Source organism: Electrophorus electricus, chromosome 3, assembly GCF_013358815.1.
Source record: "Electrophorus electricus isolate fEleEle1 chromosome 3, fEleEle1.pri, whole genome shotgun sequence".
Taxonomy (NCBI): domain Eukaryota; kingdom Metazoa; phylum Chordata; class Actinopteri; order Gymnotiformes; family Gymnotidae; genus Electrophorus; species Electrophorus electricus.
In genome coordinates this window covers 25,394,449-25,417,586 of record NC_049537.1, presented here as the reverse complement: position 1 = coordinate 25,417,586, position 23,138 = coordinate 25,394,449, and the positions used below count along the sequence as shown (strand labels likewise).

The 23,138-nt window shown below is 41.0% G+C and overlaps 1 protein-coding gene across 4 annotated transcripts in view; it reads left to right on the top strand.

Annotated features, from left to right (window-relative positions):
* Positions 1 to 20,702, top strand: part of LOC113589181 (1-phosphatidylinositol 4,5-bisphosphate phosphodiesterase beta-1) — a 78,790-nt gene extending 58,088 nt beyond the window's left edge. Inside the window, exons 20-34 of one of the 4 annotated variants that reach the window (XM_027028832.2) lie at positions 597 to 751; positions 2,838 to 3,002; positions 3,148 to 3,247; positions 3,650 to 3,754; positions 3,913 to 4,028; positions 4,910 to 5,045; positions 5,160 to 5,213; positions 5,426 to 5,645; positions 6,154 to 6,325; positions 7,106 to 7,182; positions 7,294 to 7,383; positions 8,134 to 8,191; positions 8,399 to 8,485; positions 17,770 to 17,973; positions 20,573 to 20,702. In XM_027028832.2, coding sequence (XP_026884633.1) covers positions 597 to 751; positions 2,838 to 3,002; positions 3,148 to 3,247; positions 3,650 to 3,754; positions 3,913 to 4,028; positions 4,910 to 5,045; positions 5,160 to 5,213; positions 5,426 to 5,645; positions 6,154 to 6,325; positions 7,106 to 7,182; positions 7,294 to 7,383; positions 8,134 to 8,191; positions 8,399 to 8,485; positions 17,770 to 17,973; positions 20,573 to 20,578 — 1,745 coding nt within the window. In that variant the 3' untranslated portion in view covers positions 20,579 to 20,702. Of the gene's footprint in view, positions 1 to 596; positions 752 to 2,837; positions 3,003 to 3,147; positions 3,248 to 3,649; positions 3,755 to 3,912; positions 4,029 to 4,909; positions 5,046 to 5,159; positions 5,214 to 5,425; positions 5,646 to 6,153; positions 6,326 to 7,105; positions 7,183 to 7,293; positions 7,384 to 8,133; positions 8,192 to 8,398; positions 8,486 to 17,769 lie in introns of those variants that run through there. The other 3 variants (XM_027028753.2, XM_027029066.2, XM_027028987.2) reach the window with 3 other exon arrangements.
* Positions 20,703 to 23,138: the final 2,436 nt, after the last annotated feature.

Sequence of the window (23,138 nt, the reverse complement as noted above, 5' to 3'; positions counted from 1 at the left end):
CTTAAGTCAGAAAGAATCAGCTTGACTTAAAGTAAATGTGCTTCTTCAAGAAGTAATCCTTTCTAACTGGACCTCAGGGAGTACACATTTGAAACTGTAATTTGTGGAAGTGTACCGCTCTGTGCATGATAAAGTATTATTTTAACTGCATTCAGCCTGGAGTAATAAAGTCAAATATTTATTTGAACTGCAGTAACAGTACAAGAAGTCAATTTTAGGGGTGTTTTTTAATCACTGCTTAAAGGCAGAGAAATATAAAGACATTTTTAAAGATCTATCAGATTTACAGTTGTCAGAATCCGTGTATTGAAACTCTCAGATAAAATGTTCTGTTATGGCTTGTCCTAGCCTTGTAATTGCCTTGTAAGGGCTCATTCTTATATAAATGGCTGCCAAAATTCCTAAATCAAGTGATTTCCCCTTCCCCCTGTTCCAAATTTTGAAAAATGACTTGTCCGATCTTCTCCAGATGTGAGCTTAATGTTACACAGAACTCTTTGGGCTTGTTTATTCTCTTTCTTGCTGTGTAATCTCTGCTAGACCAGAGTGGATGAATTACACCATGACTTCTTTTGCCTCTTTTGTCTGACTGACAGATCTAGCCATGCAGCTGAACCTCGGCATGTTTGAGTACAACGGAAAGTGCGGCTACAAGCTAAAGCCTGAGTTCATGAGGAGGCCTGATAAACACTTTGACCCCTTCACTGAAAGCACAGTGGACGGCATTGTAGCACACACACTCTCTGTGAAGGTAAGAGTTTAAACCATAGAGAGTAAAAAAGGTATTTTTGTTCGTATTTTTGATATCAGTTATTCTGGAGCCTATGATGCAGTTTATGGTGTAATTGAGATGATGTAATTTTGGGGACACCATTATTGTCTTTTATCTCACTAGTTAATGGGTCCATCAAACTCAGAATGAGCTTTGAGTTGTAGGAGCTTTTTCTGTTTATTGTTCTTTGTTGTTCAGAATAACCTCAATATGATTCTCCTAAAATCCTTAAATTCTACAAATGTTGCTGGTTTCCCAAATTAGTTTTTTAGGTTGTAAATAAGATTTCATTATGGTTAATTATTTGAACTATGCCATGATTGTATACATTTGATCTTAACAACATTGCAGCTACACTGCAGATCAAAATTAGAGAACAACACACAATTTCCTAAATGTCAAGGTCACTGTGTAATCCTATGTGAATTTATCCTAACAGGAGTAAAAGAGCAGTATTTTAAGGTTGTATATATTCTAAAGCAGATAATTGAAAAAGAACACTGATCTAATTTAGAGAACACTTTCAGATACCTATAAGTTATTGGTGTTAATCTGGCACCTGGTGCTAATTTCTTAATTATCCGACAAACCTTATTTTCTGGCAGCCTAACATTCCAGTTTTCACTAACTTTGCAAGATGGTGAGCTGATCCAAAGTGACTGAACCCCCCCCCCCCAGCAGCATGTTGTCCAGATGAAGGCCAAAGGAGTGACCCCATCAGCCATAGAAAAAGAAGTTGGTCATTCCAAGTCTGTGATTTCTAGGATATTGCATCTTTACATCACAAACTCATTCAAGTCCCCCAAGAAGGTTGGTCACCCATGAATCACAAATGCAAGAGGGGACAAGATAATGCAGAGAATCTCCATGGGTAATCGGTTCAATACTGCAGCTGGAATGGCTCACCAGTTCAGCACTGAACAGGGTGAGGATCTGTCTCGTCATACAATGTCTCGACATTTAAGAGCATTTGGACTGAAAGCCCACTCTGCAGTGACCAAACCTCTCATTAGCAGAAAGAACCAAAAGGCTAGGCTAACCTTTGCTGAGAGGCATGTGTGGACAGAGGAGAAGTGGTCCAGAGTTAACTTTAGTGATGAAAGCAAGTTTAATTTATTTGGGTCTGATGGAAAACATTATGTTCGTCAACAAACTGGGGAAAGACTGAACCCAAAGTGTGTAAAGAAGTCAGGGAAAGGTGGAGGAGGAAGTGTCATGATTTGTGGAATGTTTTTAGCAGCAGGGGTTTGACCACTCATGCAGCCACATGGTGGAGTGAATGCAAGTGTGTATCAGTCAGAACCTTCAACATGTGGTTCCCTCCTTGCGTTCATCAATCAGCCAGCAATTTTTTCATGTAGGACAATGCCCCCTGTCACACTGCAAAACGGGTAAAGCAGTTCCTTGAAACTGAAAACATTGAAACAATGAAATGGCCAGGCCAGAGTCCTGATCTAAAATCTCTGGAAAATCCTTGGTGACAGTTATGGCCAAGAAACCCACAACAATCACCGAACTGTGGAAGAAGCTGCAAGAAGAGTGGATCAAAATCACACCAGAGCAGTGTAAGACTAGTGATGTCCTGTGGCTGCAGATGTGCTGAAGTCCTTCAGAGCAACGGCCTGTACACTTCCTGCTGTTGGTGACCGTTGTAACCTTCAGAACATTTTGTTGTAATCTTTCTGTGCTACAGTCACTGCTGGTCTCTAATTTTGATCATGATCATTGTTTTCTACAAAATAAAGATTTTATGTTGAAATGCCTTGGTTATTTTGTAAAATGCTATTCTAGTGCCATGGTATACCCCTAACAAAAAATCCTTCCAATGTTGACCAATTAAGATTACATTACATTATTTATGGAAAAAAAAAAATCAAGTGTTCATGAATTGTTATCTAATTTTATCTCCAGTGTAGACATAGTAATATGCAAGTGATTAATAGCTGCATACTGATGATGGGGATGAATACTGAGAAAGATAGTGGTATTTAAATATTGGTAATGGATGTAAAGAAAGAAGTAACAATTAAAAAAAAACATCACTGTCTCATTCTGTGTTGGACAGATAATATCAGGACAGTTCTTGTCTGATAAGAAAGTTGGCACATATGTGGAGGTGGAAATGTTTGGTCTGCCGGTGGATACCAAACGAAAAGCTTTTCGGACCAAGACCTCCCCAGGCAATGCTGTCAACACTGTGTGGGACGAGGAGCCCATAGTCTTTAAGAAGGTCTGGCAAACCCTGTGGATTTACCGTGCAGGGTTGGCACTTCCCTGGAAAAGCTGCACGCATGCATTTCAGATACAATGTGCACACTTATTCAATGACAATATCATATGCTGCACTGGAGACTGTGCATGGTTGTCTCTCGCAGGTGGTTCTTCCAACCCTCGCTTCTTTGAGAATAGCTGTGTATGAGGACAATGGAAAGATGATCGGTCAACGCATCCTCCCAGTATATGCCATTCGACCTGGCAAGTACCTGTGTTTATCCCCTCACATGCCAAGGACCTGTCCCTGTGTCCAGACTCTCATTCCTCTCCTAGCTCCATAGCTTTTAGATTATTTTTAGTATAGGTACTGAATTATTCACAGAGCATAATGAAAAATGTGCTGTTAGATTAGTAACTGAATAGTAAGCCTGGAGTTTATAACTTGAATCCCTTTACTTCACTCTGTATACAGCTTTGCACTGCTGTCATACTGTTTCTGCACTCTACACTCAACAGCTTTGCTTTACTGCACAACACATTACTCACATACTTAATGGTAGGATATCACTGTTTCACGAGCTAAAGCTGTTCTTGTTTGTTATTAAAAGTGACCTGTGGGGATAAACAGTCTGTCGTCTTTCGCCTTCTTACCCTCTGTTACAGGTTACCATTATATAGGACTGAGAAATGAGAAGAACCAGACACTAACACTGCCGGCTGTTTTTGTCTACATTGAAGTGAAAGACTATGTCCCTGACACATTCGCAGGTATAGGCCTAGAGTCCAGGCTAAAAAACAAACCAAAACATACCACTTTTATACAGAGGGGAACAAATTGAGGAGAAAATGTATGTTATATTTTACATTTTATTTATAATTCACATTTACTTCCTTGCTTATTTTTTTATGGAATGTCGCTGGATCAGATGTGATTGAGGCACTGTCCAATCCTATTCGCTACATCAACCTGATGGAGCAAAGAGCCAGTCAGCTTGCAGCTCTCACACAGGAGGAGGGGGGACAGGAGGTGAACAACAAGGAGGTTGGTAGTATGTGAGTGCATGTGTCTCCTTGTGTTCTCTTGCTTGTATCTGTGTTTAAATTGCCACAATAGCCAATCACAACATAGCTCCTAACTACTCAGCAGCCTACTGAGTGCGTGATCTGATTGGCTGGTCCTGTGGGAACACTCTCTGTTCTTTGCTCTTGGCCAATCAAGCTGATGCAGCTAAAGAAGAACCAATTAAAAGCTCCCTCAAACTAGTGTTATGACAACGGTAGTCTTAACTCTGCCATTTGAACCACACTTGCTGCAGATCGAACAGGCACTGATAGATAAAGCAAGAGCTATAAGAAGCTTTAAGAAAGGTAGTAGGATTGAGAGAGGGGAAAATGCATCAGGCTTAGCATTAGTCATGATAAGAGTGGGGTACCAGCACTACATCTACAGACTCTGCACTGGAGTGGAGGTAATATGATGAGATTTCATATTGGTTTGTTGTAAGATGCAGTGTACTTCAGTTTTTTCTTAATGGTCAGAACATTTTTATTTAGTATCGCCAGCAGTTTATTTAGAAATCTAGCAGTTCCTAGTTATGAGAGGGTGTAAGGCTTGATGGGGGGGGGGAATGTTAATTTCAAGAAAGGACCAATCAGGTCTCTACTGCTTTGGTTCCATATTGCTCCAGTACTGTTGTCCACTTAACATGAGTTTTATAAATAGATTTCTGGTGGCACAGGTGCTAGTAACACCAAGGGTCAAGCGTTTGATTCTCATGTGTGCTGTCATACTGATAAATATAAAAATCACTCTGAAGAAGAGTGTCTGCCAAATGCTGTAAATGTAATGCTGAATATTCTGCATTTAGACCTTTCACTTCCTTTAGTGTTATTAATGGTGTTGGGTGTGATTTGCGTATCCAGGCAGATATTGGTGGGGAGCCAGTGGCTGAGCCGAAGAGTGAGACCCCCCGTGCCCCCGCAGAGAACGGAACCAACCACACCCCACTCATCTCCCCCAGGCCATCATCACTGGCCAGCCACCACACCCACTCCACAGGTTCACAATCTGTACCTCATTGCCTCAGAAGTCAGTGTTTCTCAGTGAAGGGTGTGTGTGCGCGTGTGCATATGGACTTGTAGTGAAGTCTGCATATTTGTGGAATTTTTTCAGGATCTGTGAAACCAGTTATCAGGACTGAAGATTTGATTCAGAGTATTCTGACAGGTACTGTACAGTGGTCACAGTTGCAGCGTCTGTGTAGCTGGAGTTTCTGTAGAGCAAGTCATGTAACATTTTATTATTGAACGATTTTAGCCATTTCTGCCCTATACATTCTTACCAACAAAACATGTCATTAAAAAGCATTTCAGTTCTTTGTTACTGATGAAACGGTCACTGTAATCTGGTGTGTGTGTGTGTGTGTGTGTGTAAAACAGATGTGGAGGCTCAGACCCTGGAGGAGTTGAAACAGCAGAAGGCTTTCATGCGAGAGCAGAGGAAGCAGTATAAAGAGCTAAAGGATCTGGTGAAGAAGCACCATAAGAAGACCACTGAGCTAATAAAAGATCACACAGCCAGGCAGAGCGAGCTGCACGCTGAGCACACACGGCGCCAATCAGCTCTGCACAAGAGCGCCAAACGCGATGGTAAGAAAAGGTAGGTTCCCTAATGTTGGCTCCTGAGACACACTCAGTCTGGACATCTGTTAGCTTTCTGTTGTCACTCACCACACTGTTACTTTTTTTTATGTAGTAGTAATAATAATAATAGTATTATTTCCTTTTCAAACTTCTGCCTGGCTTTGTTTCTTTGTACAATAGATAGCAATAGATAGCTGTTTGCATCTCTCCCATTGCCTGTGATGTTGATGTTCCAAGTGGGCAGTGTTTCTCAACCCAGGCTTCAGGACCTACCAGGCAGTCCACATTCCTATCTAAGATGGCTCTCAGTACACCTCTGCCCACAGTTCTTTCAGTGTTCCTGATGGCTTGTTTAAGGCTTATTGGGAAGTGGAATTAAATAATGTGGGTTTCTGGTCAGTGTGGAGGGCTGAGTTTAGAAACATTGAGGACTGGGTTTAGAAATGTTGAGATCTGGGTTGAAAAACACTGCTCTAGAATTTGCACACAGATGTCAGCATCCATGATCAGTGTGTGTGTGGCAGGTCAGGTGCCGAGCATGCAGGGTCAGCGGTGGAGGAGGAGCTGGCAGCCCTGGAGCAGGAGAGTGCTCGCAGGCTGGCTGAGCTGAAGGGCCAGCAGCAGCAGCAGCTGCTCACGCTCCGACGGGACCAGTACTACAGCGAGCAGTATCTCAAAGGCAAACACATCAAACAGGTGCCACCACTGCCTGCGCAAACTCTGGCTAGAGCAGGCCCCGCTCTGGCTAGAGAAGCCTCCTAGCCTAAAAATCACCCAGAGCTTGTGCAATATCATCTTACTGCAATGTCACCAAAAAACCCAGAGCAGCATAGACAAGGCTTTGTCCTTGCTCCAATCTCTATATAAACTATTAATTAGGTTAAACTAAATTCCTGCTAATGGATGGGGATGACACTGGTTCATCTTTCCTGCACACAGTACATCTTTCTTGTCACCTCCTTCACTGGGCGGTTCATGCATTGTTTATGTGCTTATGTGTCTCTGCGTCATGCAGGGACTGACTCAGAGACACATATCTCACCATGACGTGTGTGTGGTGATTGCCTGTTGCCACAGACAGCATAATCTACTGTGGAAAATGTGCTGAGAGCTATTCAAGCCGAAACCTCAATTAGTTTCCTCATAAGGAGCTGACGGAGTCCCAGTCTAATGAGTGTTTTAAAGGCCCAGAGGCCATAAAGCACTCAGGAGGACTGAAGCCCCAGCACAAAATGTACTTTTCAGTCTTACAGTACCTTAATATGAAATATAAGAACCCTCTCTCTCTCTCTCTCTCTCTCTCTCTCTCTCTCTCTCTCTCTCTCTTTCTTTCTCTCTCTTTCTCCCTCGCCCCCTCTCTGTGGGTGTGTCGATCTGTAGGTAGGTGGGTGGGTGTGTGTGTGTGTGTGTGTGTGTGTGTGTGTGTGTGTGTGCGCGCGCGCATCTCTTTCATGGCTCTGATATCTACTGTTCCAGCTGGTTGAGAAATTGACCGCTGTTGCTGAGGAGTGTCAGGGTAACCAGCTGAAGAGACTGAAGGATCTCTGTGAGAAGTAAGTCTGATGCTATAAAAGCCCAATAGTTTAGAGTTAGTTTAACCTTTGATGTCATCACCATACCCTGAGTTTACTATATGTAACACTTTAACCCTTCTATACCTTTAGGGAAAAGAAAGATTTGAAAAAGAAAATGGATAAAAAGAGACAGGAGAGGATAAATGAGGCAAAGTCAATCGAAAATAATCTAACAGAAGAGTAAGTAATTTGGAAGAAATTTCACATTGTTCACCACTAGTACTATTCTCCTTTGAGATATAGAATGCTGTCTATAAATAATTGAACAGTGACACATTTTTTCTCTGTATTCCAGCATTGGATTTGAAATGGAGCGGTGAATATGAGGTTAAAAGTTCAGAATGTCAGTTTTAAACAAAGAGATTAAAGTAGAGAAAGCCAGCTATACAACATAAAAATAACAGTCTTTTTAAACATACTCCCCCATTTAACGGGTAATCAGGCGATGTGTATATATAGTATTGATGTCCTATATAGTATTTCAGTAAGTGCCTGAAAGCAGGTGTTGGGTGCTGCTCCCCTTGGCCTGAAATGGCCATTTCCAGTTCTTGTTTGTTTTGGGAGCTTTTAGTTCAAATTCACAGTGCTGCAATACAGAGCCAAAGCTACTGATTATTTTTAAAAATGCCCTGCATTCGTCCTGAGGCTTTTGTTATTTGTTATCAAGTGCATCATGTAAGTAAATGATAGAGCAATGATTTCATGTTGAGCTTGTTTAGATTGCAATGAGTCAACAGTATGGTAGCTGCTGCATAACAGAGTCTAAATTCACAAGGAGGCCTACATTGTATATGGGCATTTGTTCAAACCTTTGACAGGCTTAATAAATACTGTATATGTTTGTTTTTATTTGCTTTGCTCTTAAAAAAAGTTAACTTCTCAACAATACTAGATTTAATACGTTGAATTTTATTCCTTTTTGCCTTATAGAGAAAAGCTGGAGATCAACAGGTCACATGTGAACGAGGTTGTACAGTACATAAAAAGGGTAAGAAACACACACACACACAGTAAAGAAATGGAACATGCATTTGAAATCCCATCTAGTGGTTTAATTTGGCTGTTTAGTGCCATTCTTGGACACGCCACTGTCTGAATGTGTAGGGGCATGCTGGCTAAAGACCGAGCCAAAAACACTGACTCTCTGTGTCTGAATCTCGTCAGCTACTCTGTTTTTGTTGTGTTTCTTTTTAAGCTGGAAGATGCTCAAAGCAAACGGCACGAGAAGCTCCTGGAGATGCACAAGCTCATACGGCAGCAAATCGTGGACGAGAAACCGAAGGTACGAGAGAGAGCACGCCCCACCGCACACACACCGATCCGGCGCCACTGCTTAGCCTGGTCACACTGAACACATGACAACACTCTGCATGTCTGCCGAAGCACACACAGAGGCAGTGAGTGTGTGTGTCACATCATTTTTAATGTTATTCTAGGAGGACAGTTTGCAGGATATTGAAGGTAAGCACATTTCTGGAATCCTGGCATTGAAAAAATCAGAGCTGTATGGCTGAAAGCAATCATGTCCACCTATGCACTGCTTCCTAAGCTCAGAGGCAGAGTGGACTTGTTCTTTCTTTATGACAGTTAATGATGTACGCTGTAAGTAAATCCACTCACAACAGCTTAGCCCATATGAGCATATTGTTAACCCAGCAGTGCCAACGCCTCTTTTAGAAACACACTCTATAATGCTTGCCAATCACACCTTGAGAAACATGGGTAATAACATGTAATGGAAATTCCTTTCAGTGCCTTCTGCAAGAAAGGACGTCTAATATCTATGGAGATGGTAAATCTCACTTGGCAACATAGTGCATTTGTTTTTCATTCCTGCTGAAGCCATGTTATTACCAGTTGTCCCATGCATGCGCTGTATAATATCCTGTAATAGTATACTTAAGTGTCCAGTGTTTATTTTTTAAGATACAAGTCCATCTTTGGTCAAGTTTTTACACTGTACTGTTTATACTGTAATTTGTCCTATTTAATATCGACTTGTGGCCTCACTTATATTATTGAATAGCCTTCAGCCTACAGTCCATATGCAATCAGACAGATTGATCTCAGCAAGGTGAGTGTGTCGATATCTGGATATATATCAGAAATGGCTTGATGACTAAGTTACTTGGTCTCACAGGCTGCAGGTTAGCTTGTGAAACGTTAGTTGTTTCCACCTTGCTGGAATGTTTGTGGGTACCTTTGCCCTCTTTAGAAAATCCATTCCCATGTTTTGTTAGGCTCTGTTTAGTTTGCAGTGTAATTGGGAGTCTTCTGCTAGTTCTTTACTCTGTACTCATGCATGGCATACATAAATCACGGTGGGTAAATACTGTGGCTAGTAAGTTGAGGAACGTCAGCTCCTGCAGTCAACACTAGAGGGGGCCACAGCACAGAGATTGGCACTTTGTGAACCAGAGGTCGTGCTGCTGCTGTAAGTTCCTTTTGTCAGTCTCTGTTGTCTTGACAGGGCCAGTCCAAGTTTCAGCTGTTTACATCTATATTGGGCCTGCATTGGCTGGAGGTTTTTTGTTCTAGTTGCTGCTGACTTGCTGGCCACCCTGAATCACTCCTCTCGTAATGCATCACAGCAGAGGTAACATCCACTCACTTTCTTTTTGTGCAGCTTGCAATTCTTGCTCACCAGATGTGGTTGTGGTAGATGTTTCCTGCTAAACATGTGGTTTCATGATGACACTGTTGTTTGCATGGTAAGACCTCAGAAAATGAGATTATCATTGTTCATTACTTCCAGGAATCTCTCACCAACTATTTGTTATGCAAGTAAGTGGTTCAGATGTGTGCTACATGTGCCTGTCCTCATTCACTTTGTACCATGGCTGGAATTGTGAGAACTTGTGTCCCCTGGTCGCGTGTGAGCATGCACACGCAGAGCCTGATATCTTTAGCAAATACCTCAGTGTGAAAAAATATCTCCCCTATTGAAAAGCAGGTCAGACAGATTCAGCTATTTATTTGTGTTTGAACCCTACATCAGCAGGCAGAATAAGTAGTGAGTGAAAGTAACCAGGGCAAAGCTAATATCCAAGTGTGTGTGTGAGAAAAAGAGAGTTAGAGAGAGAGAAGTAGTCCTGACCCATTTTCACGCCTCAGTGCAGCCACTAATGGACAGCTATAACCATCCCTGGGTCTTTGGAGACCTGCTGAAGAAGGTCTCTGGACTCTTCTTGCTTAAAGATCATGAAGAACAGCAGGTGGGTGGGAGAGAGAAGGAAGGGATGGAAGGAGAGAGGGCATGATTGCAAGCGAATATCCACCTCTCGGTATCTTTTTCAGACCACTTGGAAAGTGACCTGAAACAGTGCTGGCATGCCCCCATCCCTTTGGTGCCAGTGTACAGGCATTATGCTGCAATTGGCAAAGGCAGAAGCAGACAAGGGCTGCCGTCACACCTAGGTGTGTGTGCACATGCAGGTGTCAGTGTCTTGCTAACGTTCCAATCAAAAGCAGCCACTGCATGCCACACTGTCTAATGAGCATCAACTTTCAGAAGCGCATGGAGGGAAGAGTCCAATGACCACATGCTGATGAGTGGAACATTTTGATCCTCATTAAATAAGACCATGGCACATGTGGTGTTCCTGGCAAATGAAGCTGCTCTGTGGGTTTAGGTAAAGGTCTCTGATTGCCGTTTCAGACAGCTGACATAATTTTTCCTTATGTCATCACAATTTGATAGAAAGTGAATTACTAAGCCCGGTCTTTGCTAATCAGCATTGTCCAGATGTTTCACCAAAATCAATTACAAAATGTTGCAGGTTTTGTGTATTTTAAATTAAATAATGGATCTTTTTTTTCTGTTCAAGACTTCCGTACCATTTTTTTCAAAAAAGCAAAAGAAGACTTTTGGTTTAAAGGCATGGGGAGTCATTCTACACTGTCCTGGTGTAAAGCTCCCTGCGCTATCCTTGTGACAGTCTCCCAGTGCAGTGGGCTTTTCTTGGGCAATGAGGTGAATTTTGTCCCATTATGCAAGCCAGAGTGGCAGATAATGGTTGTACCTTCACAAACAGGCACTGTATGCTGTCTCTATGGCAATGTTCATCCTAGCCCCTAACTCCACCCCTCTGAATGGCCTGGCCACTAAAAGGTGATGCCTCATGCCACATCACAAAATAGAGCTAGCTGAGCACAGATATACAACGTAACACAGAGCTAGCTCAGCTCCGATATACAACCCAACAAAGAGTTAGCTCTAAACAGATATAGTTCCAGTACACATACATACTGAGCTACACTGAATTATATAATTTGAAAGCATATAAGATATATACTGTGAATCACATTGATACAGCTCAACATAGACCCAATCTACACAGATTCAGTCCAGCACACAAATAATTAGAACTGATACAGTACAACACCAAGGACAAAGTCAAGAAAAGGTACAACACAGGACACAGAGACAGGCCAGTCCAATACAGGATATAGTACACAGAACAATATATAATCACAGAGCATCACTTAGATACAGCCTAACACATGTACAGGCCAAAGTACAACTAAGGCCCAGGAGACAAATGCAGAGCAAGTCACAGATACAGCCCCAGATGCATGTGGCCTAATATTTGTGTAGTGCAACTCAGGCACAATCACACAGATATACAGAGTGACTCAACCCAGTACACAGCCAAAGCCTAATACACTGATATTGAGTAGGGCACAATCCAACATGGACAAGGTGGAGAAAGAAAGAGATATGGTCTACGAAGAACATGCAGCGATAGGAGGAGAGGGGAGTTGGAGGATGGGGAGAAGTAAGTGCCAAGAGAGTGATGAGAGGTACTATTAAACAGCAGAGGCCCCAGGCATGCGGAACATGCCTTTTCATTGCTAGACAGCAGGAAGAGAAGACAGATGGAGTGGTCTGCCTCTGCACAGAACAGCTTGTGCCTCGACCAGGCCCGTCACATTTGGTCCTGCTCCCAGGAACGGCGTGAGCAGGGGAGTCTGGCGGAGGCTCTGCATGGTGTCCAGACCACATGTCTCCCCCCGTGCACACAGCCAAAGCCCTCAGCGGTGGACTGTCCGCGGGGCACTCGTCCGGACCGTTTCGTATGGGGCCCGCTTGGTTGGCGGGCATTAATAATGCACGCTGCACGCCTACCTCCTCACGCCAAACAATGTCACTCGATTGTCACTCGATTGAAACCAGCGGAGCCCAAACAAACCCCCCTGTGGCTGGGACTGTTCGGCAGGGACCGTTCGGCACGCCCACAGCAGCTGAGCAGATCATGAAATACTCAGCTCTCGTCCCCTTGCTGAGGAAGAGAGGGATGGGACAATTGCTTTTGTAGAGAGCATTTCCTGCTGCAGCTCAAACAGTAGGTATTTATCTGAAAGGCAGGGTGACCGGACAGAGGCCTCCAGAGTGAGGTGCCATGCTCATCTGCAGCATATTCCCACTTGCATGTCCAGAAACCTTGCATGATTTTCCAGTGTGTTGTTCCAGCCCTATGTTTGGACATCCTCAAACAGTGCCAGATCAATACAGCTGGAGCTATAAGCATGTCTGCCACGGTGGTGTTGCGGTTATTGAAATTGGAGTACAATCCTAGTGCAAGGAAACAAAAAGAGAAAAGAAGTCTGTTTGCGCAGGAGGATGGAAGTAAATTTCCGCATCCATATCGTCACTTCCACATTTAACTTATTTACATAGCGATAGCTGAGCGCATCAGGGCAAAACACAGCCGTAAATTGATTTTCATTTCAACCTAGTCCAGAAGAGCCTCTCTTCACTCGAAGGTATCTTAGAATTAGGACAGATGTTGAAGAAGGTCATCTGCCTCCCAAAGTATTTTAAGAGAGCTGAGGAATTGGATCTGAGTCTGGTTAGTTGACAGATGACAAGTCTTTTGAGGGAAGACATATTTAACATCCTCTACTCGAGAGGGAGTGGAAACTAGACTGTGTCACGCTTTCATCACTAGATCACTTGAGGTGAGCCAGTTAAATTGGTTCACCCTGTAGACAATGCAACACCCTACTGACTCAGTGCTGGCTCTTTGTACGTATCTTGCAGTTTAGTGGGTACTGTTGGAATAATAGCATTGCACCCTGATTTGCAGCAGCTATAACTTTTGATGTGCTAATGTGAGCACTGGCGACACTTTAGGACTATGCTAGTGGTTTGAAAGGATTTCATATCATAGAAAGAGGAAAGAACACACTTGATGTGATTAATGACAAGCAGACTGCTGGATTAAAAAAGATTCAATGTTCGCATTCTTTATTGCTCATTTCTCAGTATTTTTAGCAATAAAATGACAAAGGCAGGGATTGGGGCTTGTCAAAAACTAAAAATGAAGATCAACAGAGTTTTGTCCTCATCACTTCAAGTCTGAGAATCAAGTGCTGTTGTTTTTTGTTAAACTGAGCAAGAGATCATCTAATCTTTACTAAATATATCAGACTGTCAATGCTCATTGATTCAGCTGGAGGCCTCGTTTCTGCAGGCAATGCCTAGGCTCATCTTGGGGCTATCTGTAAATATGGAGCAGGTGGCCTGTGTGTTCTGTGTTTACATAATGACTGCATGGATACGTTGGTTAGCTAGCAAGATGCTTCATTTCTAAACCTTTTCTTTAAATCACAGAAACTTATGAGGGAATAATTTGAATCTGGTTACTTGAAATAGAAAATCATTTAGTAGCTACTTGAGTCAATTAGAGAGTACATAAAATGAAATTAAATCTAATACATTGCAGCCACGTGAACTGTCTATTCTGGACAGCAGATTGTAAAACAGATTGGCACATCTGGTTAAAAAGTACCAACAAGTACCTACGCTGAGAGCTAACAATAATATATATTAGTTCTTATTTATCTTATAGATCAAGATTTTTTTTTTTTTTAGTTTTCACCATTTGTTTCCTTTGATAAGGAAGACAACTGTACTGAAACTTTGAAACAATTTATATATTGGCCTTATTATATTGTTATTTAATATTATATATTAATATTATATATTCACAGATAAGGGTTTTATATATATATATATATATATATATATATATATATATATATATATATATATATATATATATATATACACACACACACTTTAACACATATAGGGTGAGTCGGGAAATGTATGTAATTTTTTATAAAAACAAAATTTGTCTCACCCTTCCAGTGGTCATATATTTGTCCTCACACTTGGCTCTTCTACCACGGTCCTCACTTGGGTCTATTCCTTCTTTCAGTCCCTGGTAACTTTTCTTAGCCAATCCGTTTGATATTTCAATCACTGGGACTGTTGCATCCATTATCACTGCTGCATCTGATCTACTATCACGGTGTCTGCTTGGTTCAGCACTGCTTGTTTATCTATCTGGATCTGGAGGTCACACAGCATTATTGCTCTCCACCACTCACTGATGTTCCTTGCTTATGTTTCTGTGTATGCTTTCATTTAGCATCCTTCAGGTTGGCATACCACCTTTTAGATGTTGGATTTTTGGGTGGAGTGTCCCATGTATTATGAGGAGGGTATCTGATGATTGGCAGTTTATCCGTGTTTATGGCTTTGATCATATTATTTCCATTCAACTAACTTTTGAGGGCCTGCTTTACTCTGTAGAGGTACATAGATGCCCATCGCTTTTCTTCTTCATGGTTCCCAAGTGATTGGAAAATCCCCAGGTATTTGTAGATGCTATAGGTCTGTTATAGGCCTTGTGGTAGTTCAATTCTCTCTAATCGGATTACTTTTACTTTTTATCAGCCATCCATGCTACTCCAGCCCAAGTGAAAATTCTTATGCCCTTGCTGTAGATAATGGTCAGAGGGTTCAGTGAGTCAGTGTTCCTTTCTGTTTTGGTGTACAGCATGAGGTTTTCCATGTTCAGAAAGTGGCTGATTGTAATTCTGTTCCTGAATATGTTCCCATACCCACTCTTATTGATGAGCAGACAGAGAATTTAGGCTTATGCAGAACAGCAGTGAAGATCTAGTGGTGCATCTCTTTGGTATACACCACACTGAATGGTTTCCTGGGCAGTTGTCTTTGAGTTGGCTTCTAGTGTTGTCCTCCAGTTGTCCTCCACTTCTAGATGAAGGCTCATGGATCATGTCAGGGCCAGGTTCTGCCCAGTTCTTTGTGACTGGTTTTGCTGACTGGCTCATGCTCTGGGAGGTTGTTCTGCACTGCTTTGAGAGAGCAGATGATTCATTCGTCCATATGCTCTTCCGATATGTTCTGTTTCAGCTCTGAGTGGATCAACAGTCAGGGTTCTATTGCACCCTAAATGACGCTATACTTTGGATGTTTCTTTGGCAACGGGGAAAGTTACTCTTTTATTATGTGGTCTAGATGCCAGTGCTATTAACCTAGGTTTAGAAGACTCCAGAGCGTAATTTGTGCTGATCATTGTATTTCGTCTGTATCCTGTCACAGTATTTGATCTGTAGACCCTCCTCGAGTTCTTTAACTTCCATGTGAGTTCTCTTTGTTTTGTTTTCATGAGGGAGAGTAGGCAAGTACTGTGGCTTGTATTTTGAAGCCTAGGACCTCAATTATGATCACTGCAGTGGCATATAGCACAACTGGGATGCCCCCCCCCCCCCCCCATGTCCACTACACACTCTGCTATTCCTGGATTCCTTTTGTATTCTGATTGGATTACTGAAACCATCATAAATAACCATAATATGTTCATTTTTTTCAGTACAGCCTAGACATGTTTTTTACATTACAATCAAATCAGAGCCTTATGTTTACAAAGGATAGCAGCTTGTTATTATGAGACCTGTCCTGCTATCCATATAAATCATAGGATACATTTTAGATATTTTTAGATATTAACTGTACCAATGTTTTATTCAATCAGAAGTCAATTTTTTGAAAGTCAAATTTTGATTAGTAAACAGGGGTACTGTTCTCTCTAGATATCATTACTGCATCAATATTGCTACGCCTCTGTAACTGAAAATGCCCTTTCAACAATCAGTTTACCCAGATATAATTCTCTAGTCATTACTGTAACCCTGATCACTGTGCAGCTTATCACTGAATCATCACAAAGTTTCATGTTATCTGTTGAAACTTAAGCAACTGGAAGAAACCTGTAACCATGACCAGTATTTGTTTGATTTTTTTAAGGGTTGCAAAATTTAAAAAATGAAATAAGCTAAAAACACATCCGCTGGTATTCTCTCTTTCCAACACAGTCATGATCGTAGTAGGTGCAGAGGCCTGAGAGCGGAGGCATGGATTGAGACTAGGTGTTAGTCTTGATAGCTGACTGTAACTTGCCTTGACCCACGAAACCCTTCGACAGAGCCACAGCACTTTTGCCTACACCTACCCCTCGACTTTTAATTACCTCTGCTGTCACACTACCCCCCGGGTGATAAAGAGGTGGCATACGCACTCTTTCCTGGCATGCATGCGCCCTACCATAGACTGCTCTGCCCGCAGGTACCGCGTCTTACCATCATTTGCAGTCAGGTGCCCCTGTGGATGCTTCAGGTTTCTTCCCCCAGTGCGTGCACACACCTCACACACACACACACACACATGCTAAGGAGTGGGCAACTGAGGCGAGGTGGCGCTTTTAATCCATGGGTCTTTGTGCCCGGGCTGGCAGGGGGGCAGCAGATGTCCTTGCCCTAAGTAGGTCGCGCCTAGCACCGAGTGGCTGTGTCACCTCCGTCTTCAGCCATCTGGCTGTGCCATGTCACTGTCAGCTGTGTGAGAATAGGAATTCCTGCAAGGTGACCTCTGCATCAGAGGGTCCTGTTTGGAGAGACCACATGCCGCTTCCCACCTCTTTACTGGCACGGGACCCATGGAGTTCCCGCAGCTGTCTTGGGGTGGCATATGCTAGGGCGTATACAATGTGCGGTGCAGAATCCCTGTTAACTGAAACAAAGTTAAGGATTTTCTGTATGTCACGCTTCATAAGCTAAAATACACGAGGCGTTCGGAAGTATTCTGAAGCTCAGTCAGAAATTAATACTGAGTGTATTTCGCAGTCATTGCCTTTGACACAATTCATCTTTGGTGCTTTTCTTTAATTACAATGTTCCCAGAAGACTGAGCAGGGTAGTTAACTAGTCAAATAAGCATTAAAGCAATTATTGGGTCAGAATGAATACAATTCCGTCATCTTTAATCATTAGGGGAGTCTATGCCTGGGAGAAAAACATATTCTGCAGTGCTGAATTAGGAGAACTGAGAGAGGCAATTAATTGAGACAACTAGCATTTCAGTCAATTTGATTTCCTTTGCCCTATCAATACTGTGTAGCTCAGCTGTGGGGCTCACTCAAAACTCCTGTTTGGCCACAAAACCATAAAGTGCTGAACAATAAAAGCACTGTGACCCTCTGGTGGTTTTTTTCCTTCATGCTGCAGTTAACTTGCTACAATTTTTTTTTAGAGGGTTTAAAAGCTATTCAGCATGCATTATTCTGAGTGTTAACCCCCATGTGCATGGTGACAAACTATTGACAGATTAGGATCAGACTAAAATTGGAGATTAGGACCAGACGAGAGATGTTTTTATCTTAAGATCAAATCTCTTTCTGGTTGCATCTGCAGCTTCAAAGCGAGCTGGACCAGGAATACCAGGACAAGTTTCGGCGACTTCCAGTGGAAATCCAGGAGTTTGTACAGGATACTACTAAAGGCAAGATGAGTAATGAGTGTGAGCAGAGCTCCCTTAGCACATCCAGCAATGCCAAGAAGCCCAACCACAAAACTGTCCAATCAGAGGAGGAGTTGGAGGAGGACTCATCGGATAAGGTGTTAGATACACCCCTCTAGCTACACTCTGGCCTTCACATTTCAATTGTGGTTATGTTATGTGAATATATTGTGTAATGTCTGTATTTCTGTTGTTTAATTTAATTTAATGTGCACTTTTTGTTCCCAGCATCTGTAGAATTTGTTGGCAATGTTGAAGAGATGACTTACTTGAATAACAGCAAAATTCAATTATTCAGTTTTTATTGAAATTGAAGTTTTAAAAGTTTTAAAAACTAAATACATGGTTATGCTGCTTATGTTTGGGTTTAAATAAGAACCAGGGATTATAATGTGTAGATTTTCATTGTTTAGCAATGAATTTATTCTGTGCAGTTATTTGTAGGGCAATCTACAAAATCATTTGAAAGTAAGCCCATATAAATAGTTGTATGTTTAGGCAGCAATGTCTTCCCATGCATGAGCATTAAGGTTTTTCCTTTGTATTCACAGATGGCTAACAGGGTGTCCCCCTCACCCACTGTCTCTGCTAGATTACATGTTGAGTGTTTTTTTGAAATTTGGGGTTATTTGTTGTTCTTGCTTTCTTTTTTATATTTGTCTAAATTTAAATTTAACTAATTGTACACTTAGCTAACGTAACCCAACAGAGAGTAAGTCATACAATTGTGTGTTTGTGTACACTAAATGTTACTTATGGAGCAGTGAAGGAAAACATATACATTCTCATAGATGTAAGTCATCTAAAAAGGAATAGAAAGACCCTTATTATGTTAATGAGCACAATGGAAGAACTGAGAAAAAAACTCTTTGATTCTTGCCCTTAGAGATGTCTTTAGTGAGCCCTTAGAGGTTTTAAAAATAGATTCTAAAAGTATACTTTAATGTTTTTCTTTAATGTTCAGAAAATGAACAAAGGTCTTGAATATGTATTCTTGCTAATGATTTCTCATTTGTCTGGAACAGTCAAGATTGGCTTCTTTGGTGCAGGCAAAGGAATTTTGTAATTAGAGTTCAGAGCTTTGAGATGCATGCTAAATGCTATTCTATATCTGCGACTGTCTCAGATACTTTCAACCCAACTGTGGCAATCAATCTCTCTTGACATAATATGAAATTGTGAAAATATTGACAACTGTAGTAATAATTAAGAAAAATATATTTTAGAAATGTAAAGGTCCAGACCATGTCCAAAGATATCTGTTTATAAAAAAAAAAAAAAAAAAAAAAAAAAAAACCAGAAAAAAAAGTCCTCTTGGTGGTATGATATAGAGTATGGAGAGGGAGAGGGAGAGGGAGAGAGAGAGAGAGAGAGAGAGACTGTTTTATTAGAGCTTGTCAAGCCTCATATTTGAAGCATTGTATTACTTCTATAGATGGGCATCTTACAAAGCACTTTCGTAAAAAAATAATCACTTGACAATGGACATTATTTGTCCTTTAGAATGTATTCCAGGATAAAATCACTGTTCTAATATAATAGCAATGAATGCTAACATATATCCTATGGAAGACCATTTACACAATTACATGCCAGTATCACCAGAGGAAAAAAGGACAGAAAACAATTACCATTACAACCTGGTTGTCCATAATTTTCAGTACATTGGAAAAAAGCAGCACTTGGTCTAAGATGTAGTATTGTTTTAAACTACACTTTAAAGCATAAATAAAATGGCTTAGTTAGTGATGGTTATGTGGGTTTGGGTTTGAACGACAGCTATCGACAGCTAAAAACATGCTAATGAAAACTTAAGAGACGTGACATAGATTGGTACGATGGATTTGGCATGTTGATCTGTGCCACCCCTAATACCGACTAATATTAATACCTGCAATATTACAGGTTCTATGGTATAGCTTATATGCATAGAAGGAGGCTGTTGAGGTCGAATGTAGGTATATGGGAAAGATCATTTTCTACTTGGACCGTGAAATTTTTAAATACATCTTGTTTTAGGTTCCCAACATCCTAATTGGCTGTATTAAACACATATTTACCACATTCAAAAGGTGGTAAAGTTCAGAGTCATTTTAATTCAATCAAAAATGCTTTTAATTTTTGTTTTTAAGGATAAAAAACCTCAATTATTTTATGACTAAGAACCAATGTTGCATTTTTCAATGTTTCTTGGTTGTAATGACTAGATAAATATAGGTAAAGATACATCATCCGTAACTAAGTCACAGAAAACAGTGAAAATATTAAATGTAGTTTCAGTGTTTTGTGCATGATTGCTATTTAGCATGACAGTGGTCCAGAGAAAGATTTGCTTAGCCTACTGTACAGCTGAGTTAAAGGCTACAGTGCCTGGAGCTATTTTAAAAAAAAATGTAATAAGTGTACAGTAATAAGCATTGATTTCTAATTTTTGAGAGATTTTTGCCATGATGTGTGTCCTTTGCCCTTTGATATGTTTGGCCTGTCAAATGTGTGAAATGTATCAGTGTGTAAAATTGTCATTGTAACAGGAGGAATATGTAGTGTTGTATTTCTATATGTCTTTTAATGAAAAGATAGTGTGCACTTTTAATACAATAGTACTACTGAGTAAAGTTTGTGATTAGCAGTATCTGAGGGTAAAACTTTAGTATTGGCCATTTTAATTTTCTCTGTGTTGGTTGTTTTTCTTCTTAGGCATAAAGGTATTGGATGTATGCGGTCTTGAGAGGACATTAAGAAAAATGTGACCAGAAAACCATTAGGACAAAAATTAAAGTAAAATGACAAATACTTGTGAATAAAATAAATGTTAATTATATATGTAGGCCTATGGGTGTATGGGTTGTCAGTTGATTGTTAGCACTTTAACTGAAAATGGGGAACTCTGTAAAATGCCAGAGTAAGCTACTCATGAACATAATTACAATTTTTAGATTTGATTATGGTTAGGTATTAATTCAGTCATTCATTTATTTATTAAAGACTGATAAAATCGTTTTGCACTTTGAACTACTGTACCAAGTAATTCACATCCAGAGCTCCTCTGACATCCTCAGGAGGATCTCATTTGCTCAGATGATTCTGGGAGTTGTGCTTAGAGGGCCTATGCTGTAGGCTGTAAATCTGAGGATGAAATGCGACAGAGCTTATCCCTTTGTTACACCAAGTTTTAATAAGAAAGTGCTGGAGCCCTACCAACTGACCTTGATAAGCTCAAAGAGGAGTTTCCCATTAGTAGTAAATAATAGTGCCATATTTCAGATTGCTTTGTCAGCTTTGAAGTGAGGAAGGCTTATCTGGTGTGTTTGGCCCATAAATATCCTCCATGGCTCATTGCTTGTAATCTCAACTATTGTCCAACTTTGTTTATGAGCTTTATATCTCCAAGGAGAGGAAAATGTAATTTTTGGAAGACATTTTGATGACAGGGTTTTAACTTTATGTTCAGGTGCCATACATCTATAAGGCCAGGAACTTTTTGTCCTAGAAATTAGAAAACACATAATTGGCTGCAGCGAGTCTTTTATGTAAGGTGTAATTATAATCATGTCCTGAAGTCCTAATCTGAGTACCTGTTACAGCTGATTTAGGAGAGGGCGGACGTAAAGAGCGAAAGATGAAAAATGATTGCGGGAGGGAGCAGCAGCGATCTAAATCACTGAATATGGGGGACGGAGCAAATGGATGTTGAGAGACACCAAGCACACATGAAAGAGAATTATTCAAAGCCAAAGGCACTGTGATCACTGCACAGCTGTAGGCTTTCGTGCTGATATCTATCAAAGCAGGAGCCACATGGTCTCATGCACAGGATGTGGGGGGATTTTCTATAGCCTTCCTCCTGTCATCTCCGTGGCAACTGTTGTCCCTGTATGTTTTTATGTAAGAATAATCAGTGTGCTTTGGGGAGGAAATAGCATATAGTTAACCCAGTTTCTGACACATAGCCTTTCATGGTTGGTTAGAGAATAACTGGGAAGATAGTATGATCCTAAATAAGGTGTAGCAGTGAAGAATATTGGTGATGTGTGCGGTTGAAAAGAGATGAAATGAAAATGAAATGTTCAATATCTTTCCAGTCCTCATAGCAAGACAAAAAACAAGACAGCATGGTATTAATACTTGATCCAGTCTGATGAAATAGCTTGTTAATCATTTTTTGTGTTAATTCAGGCATTTCATTTGTTATAAGGGCTGCATGCATGAGTGTGTGTGTCTGCTCCCGCCTCACTATGCGTACACGTGTGTCGTCCGTGTTGAGGCCAGACCAGCACCTCTGCATGTCATAATCAGATGAAGCTCTGAGGGGGAGCCAGTGTGCATGGGTACCATGGCCCCACCACGTCTGAGCTCAACAAAGGCCTTCATCACATTCCAGCAAGCAGTAAGTCAGTTAATTAATCCTGCGCTGAGCTCAGGGCCAAAGCTCATACGCTTTTAATATCATTCTGGATGTTATACAAACAGCAGCAATGCCTTGCCTTTTTCCACAGCACGAGAAATGTGTTTATACCCCCAGCAACCCAGAAAGCAAGGGAGGTGTCAAGGGAGGTGTCAAATGTCTGAGCTTTAATTAGACCTGTCTTTACACGTTCATGGTAATATGTTAATATTTGTGAAGACAAAATAAACAGGTGGTCACATTCTCCATACTTCCTGACAGAAGACACCTGGATAATAGCCTGAGACATTCTGAGGCATCTTAGCAAGGCTTTGAAGTTCCATTAATTAGAAAGCATATTTTAAGTAATGGAAGGCCTAGATGTATATTTATAATCACCATGAGGTCACTATGATTATCACAGTATTTTTGGAAAAAACACATTTGTGTTTGTTTGTATCTGATTTCTCAGCTTGCCCACAACTAATTGGCACTTTTACACCCACAGTGTTGTAATCACATCTGCTGTGTTGGCTGCAGTCTTTCACCCTCCAGATCATACATCAGAGAAAAAAATATAAATATAACCAATGGTTAAAACAAAAATTGCACACTCATACACTCCCTCATGAAACCACACACTTATTTAATTTTTTTAAAATTTTTTGGAGACATTTTAACATAATTTGAAAAGGGTGTGTGTTGCTTTAGTCTCAGATTGTAATAAAATGCACGAATATGATAGAAACCTGAGTGGCCCTAACTGCTGCATCAGACTTGGTATGGAGTGCTGTGGACTGTTGATCTTCACAGCCATACTCCTCCTACTTGACCATTAAGCGGTAGCAGCTACTGGCGGTCGGGGACTTCTCGATGACT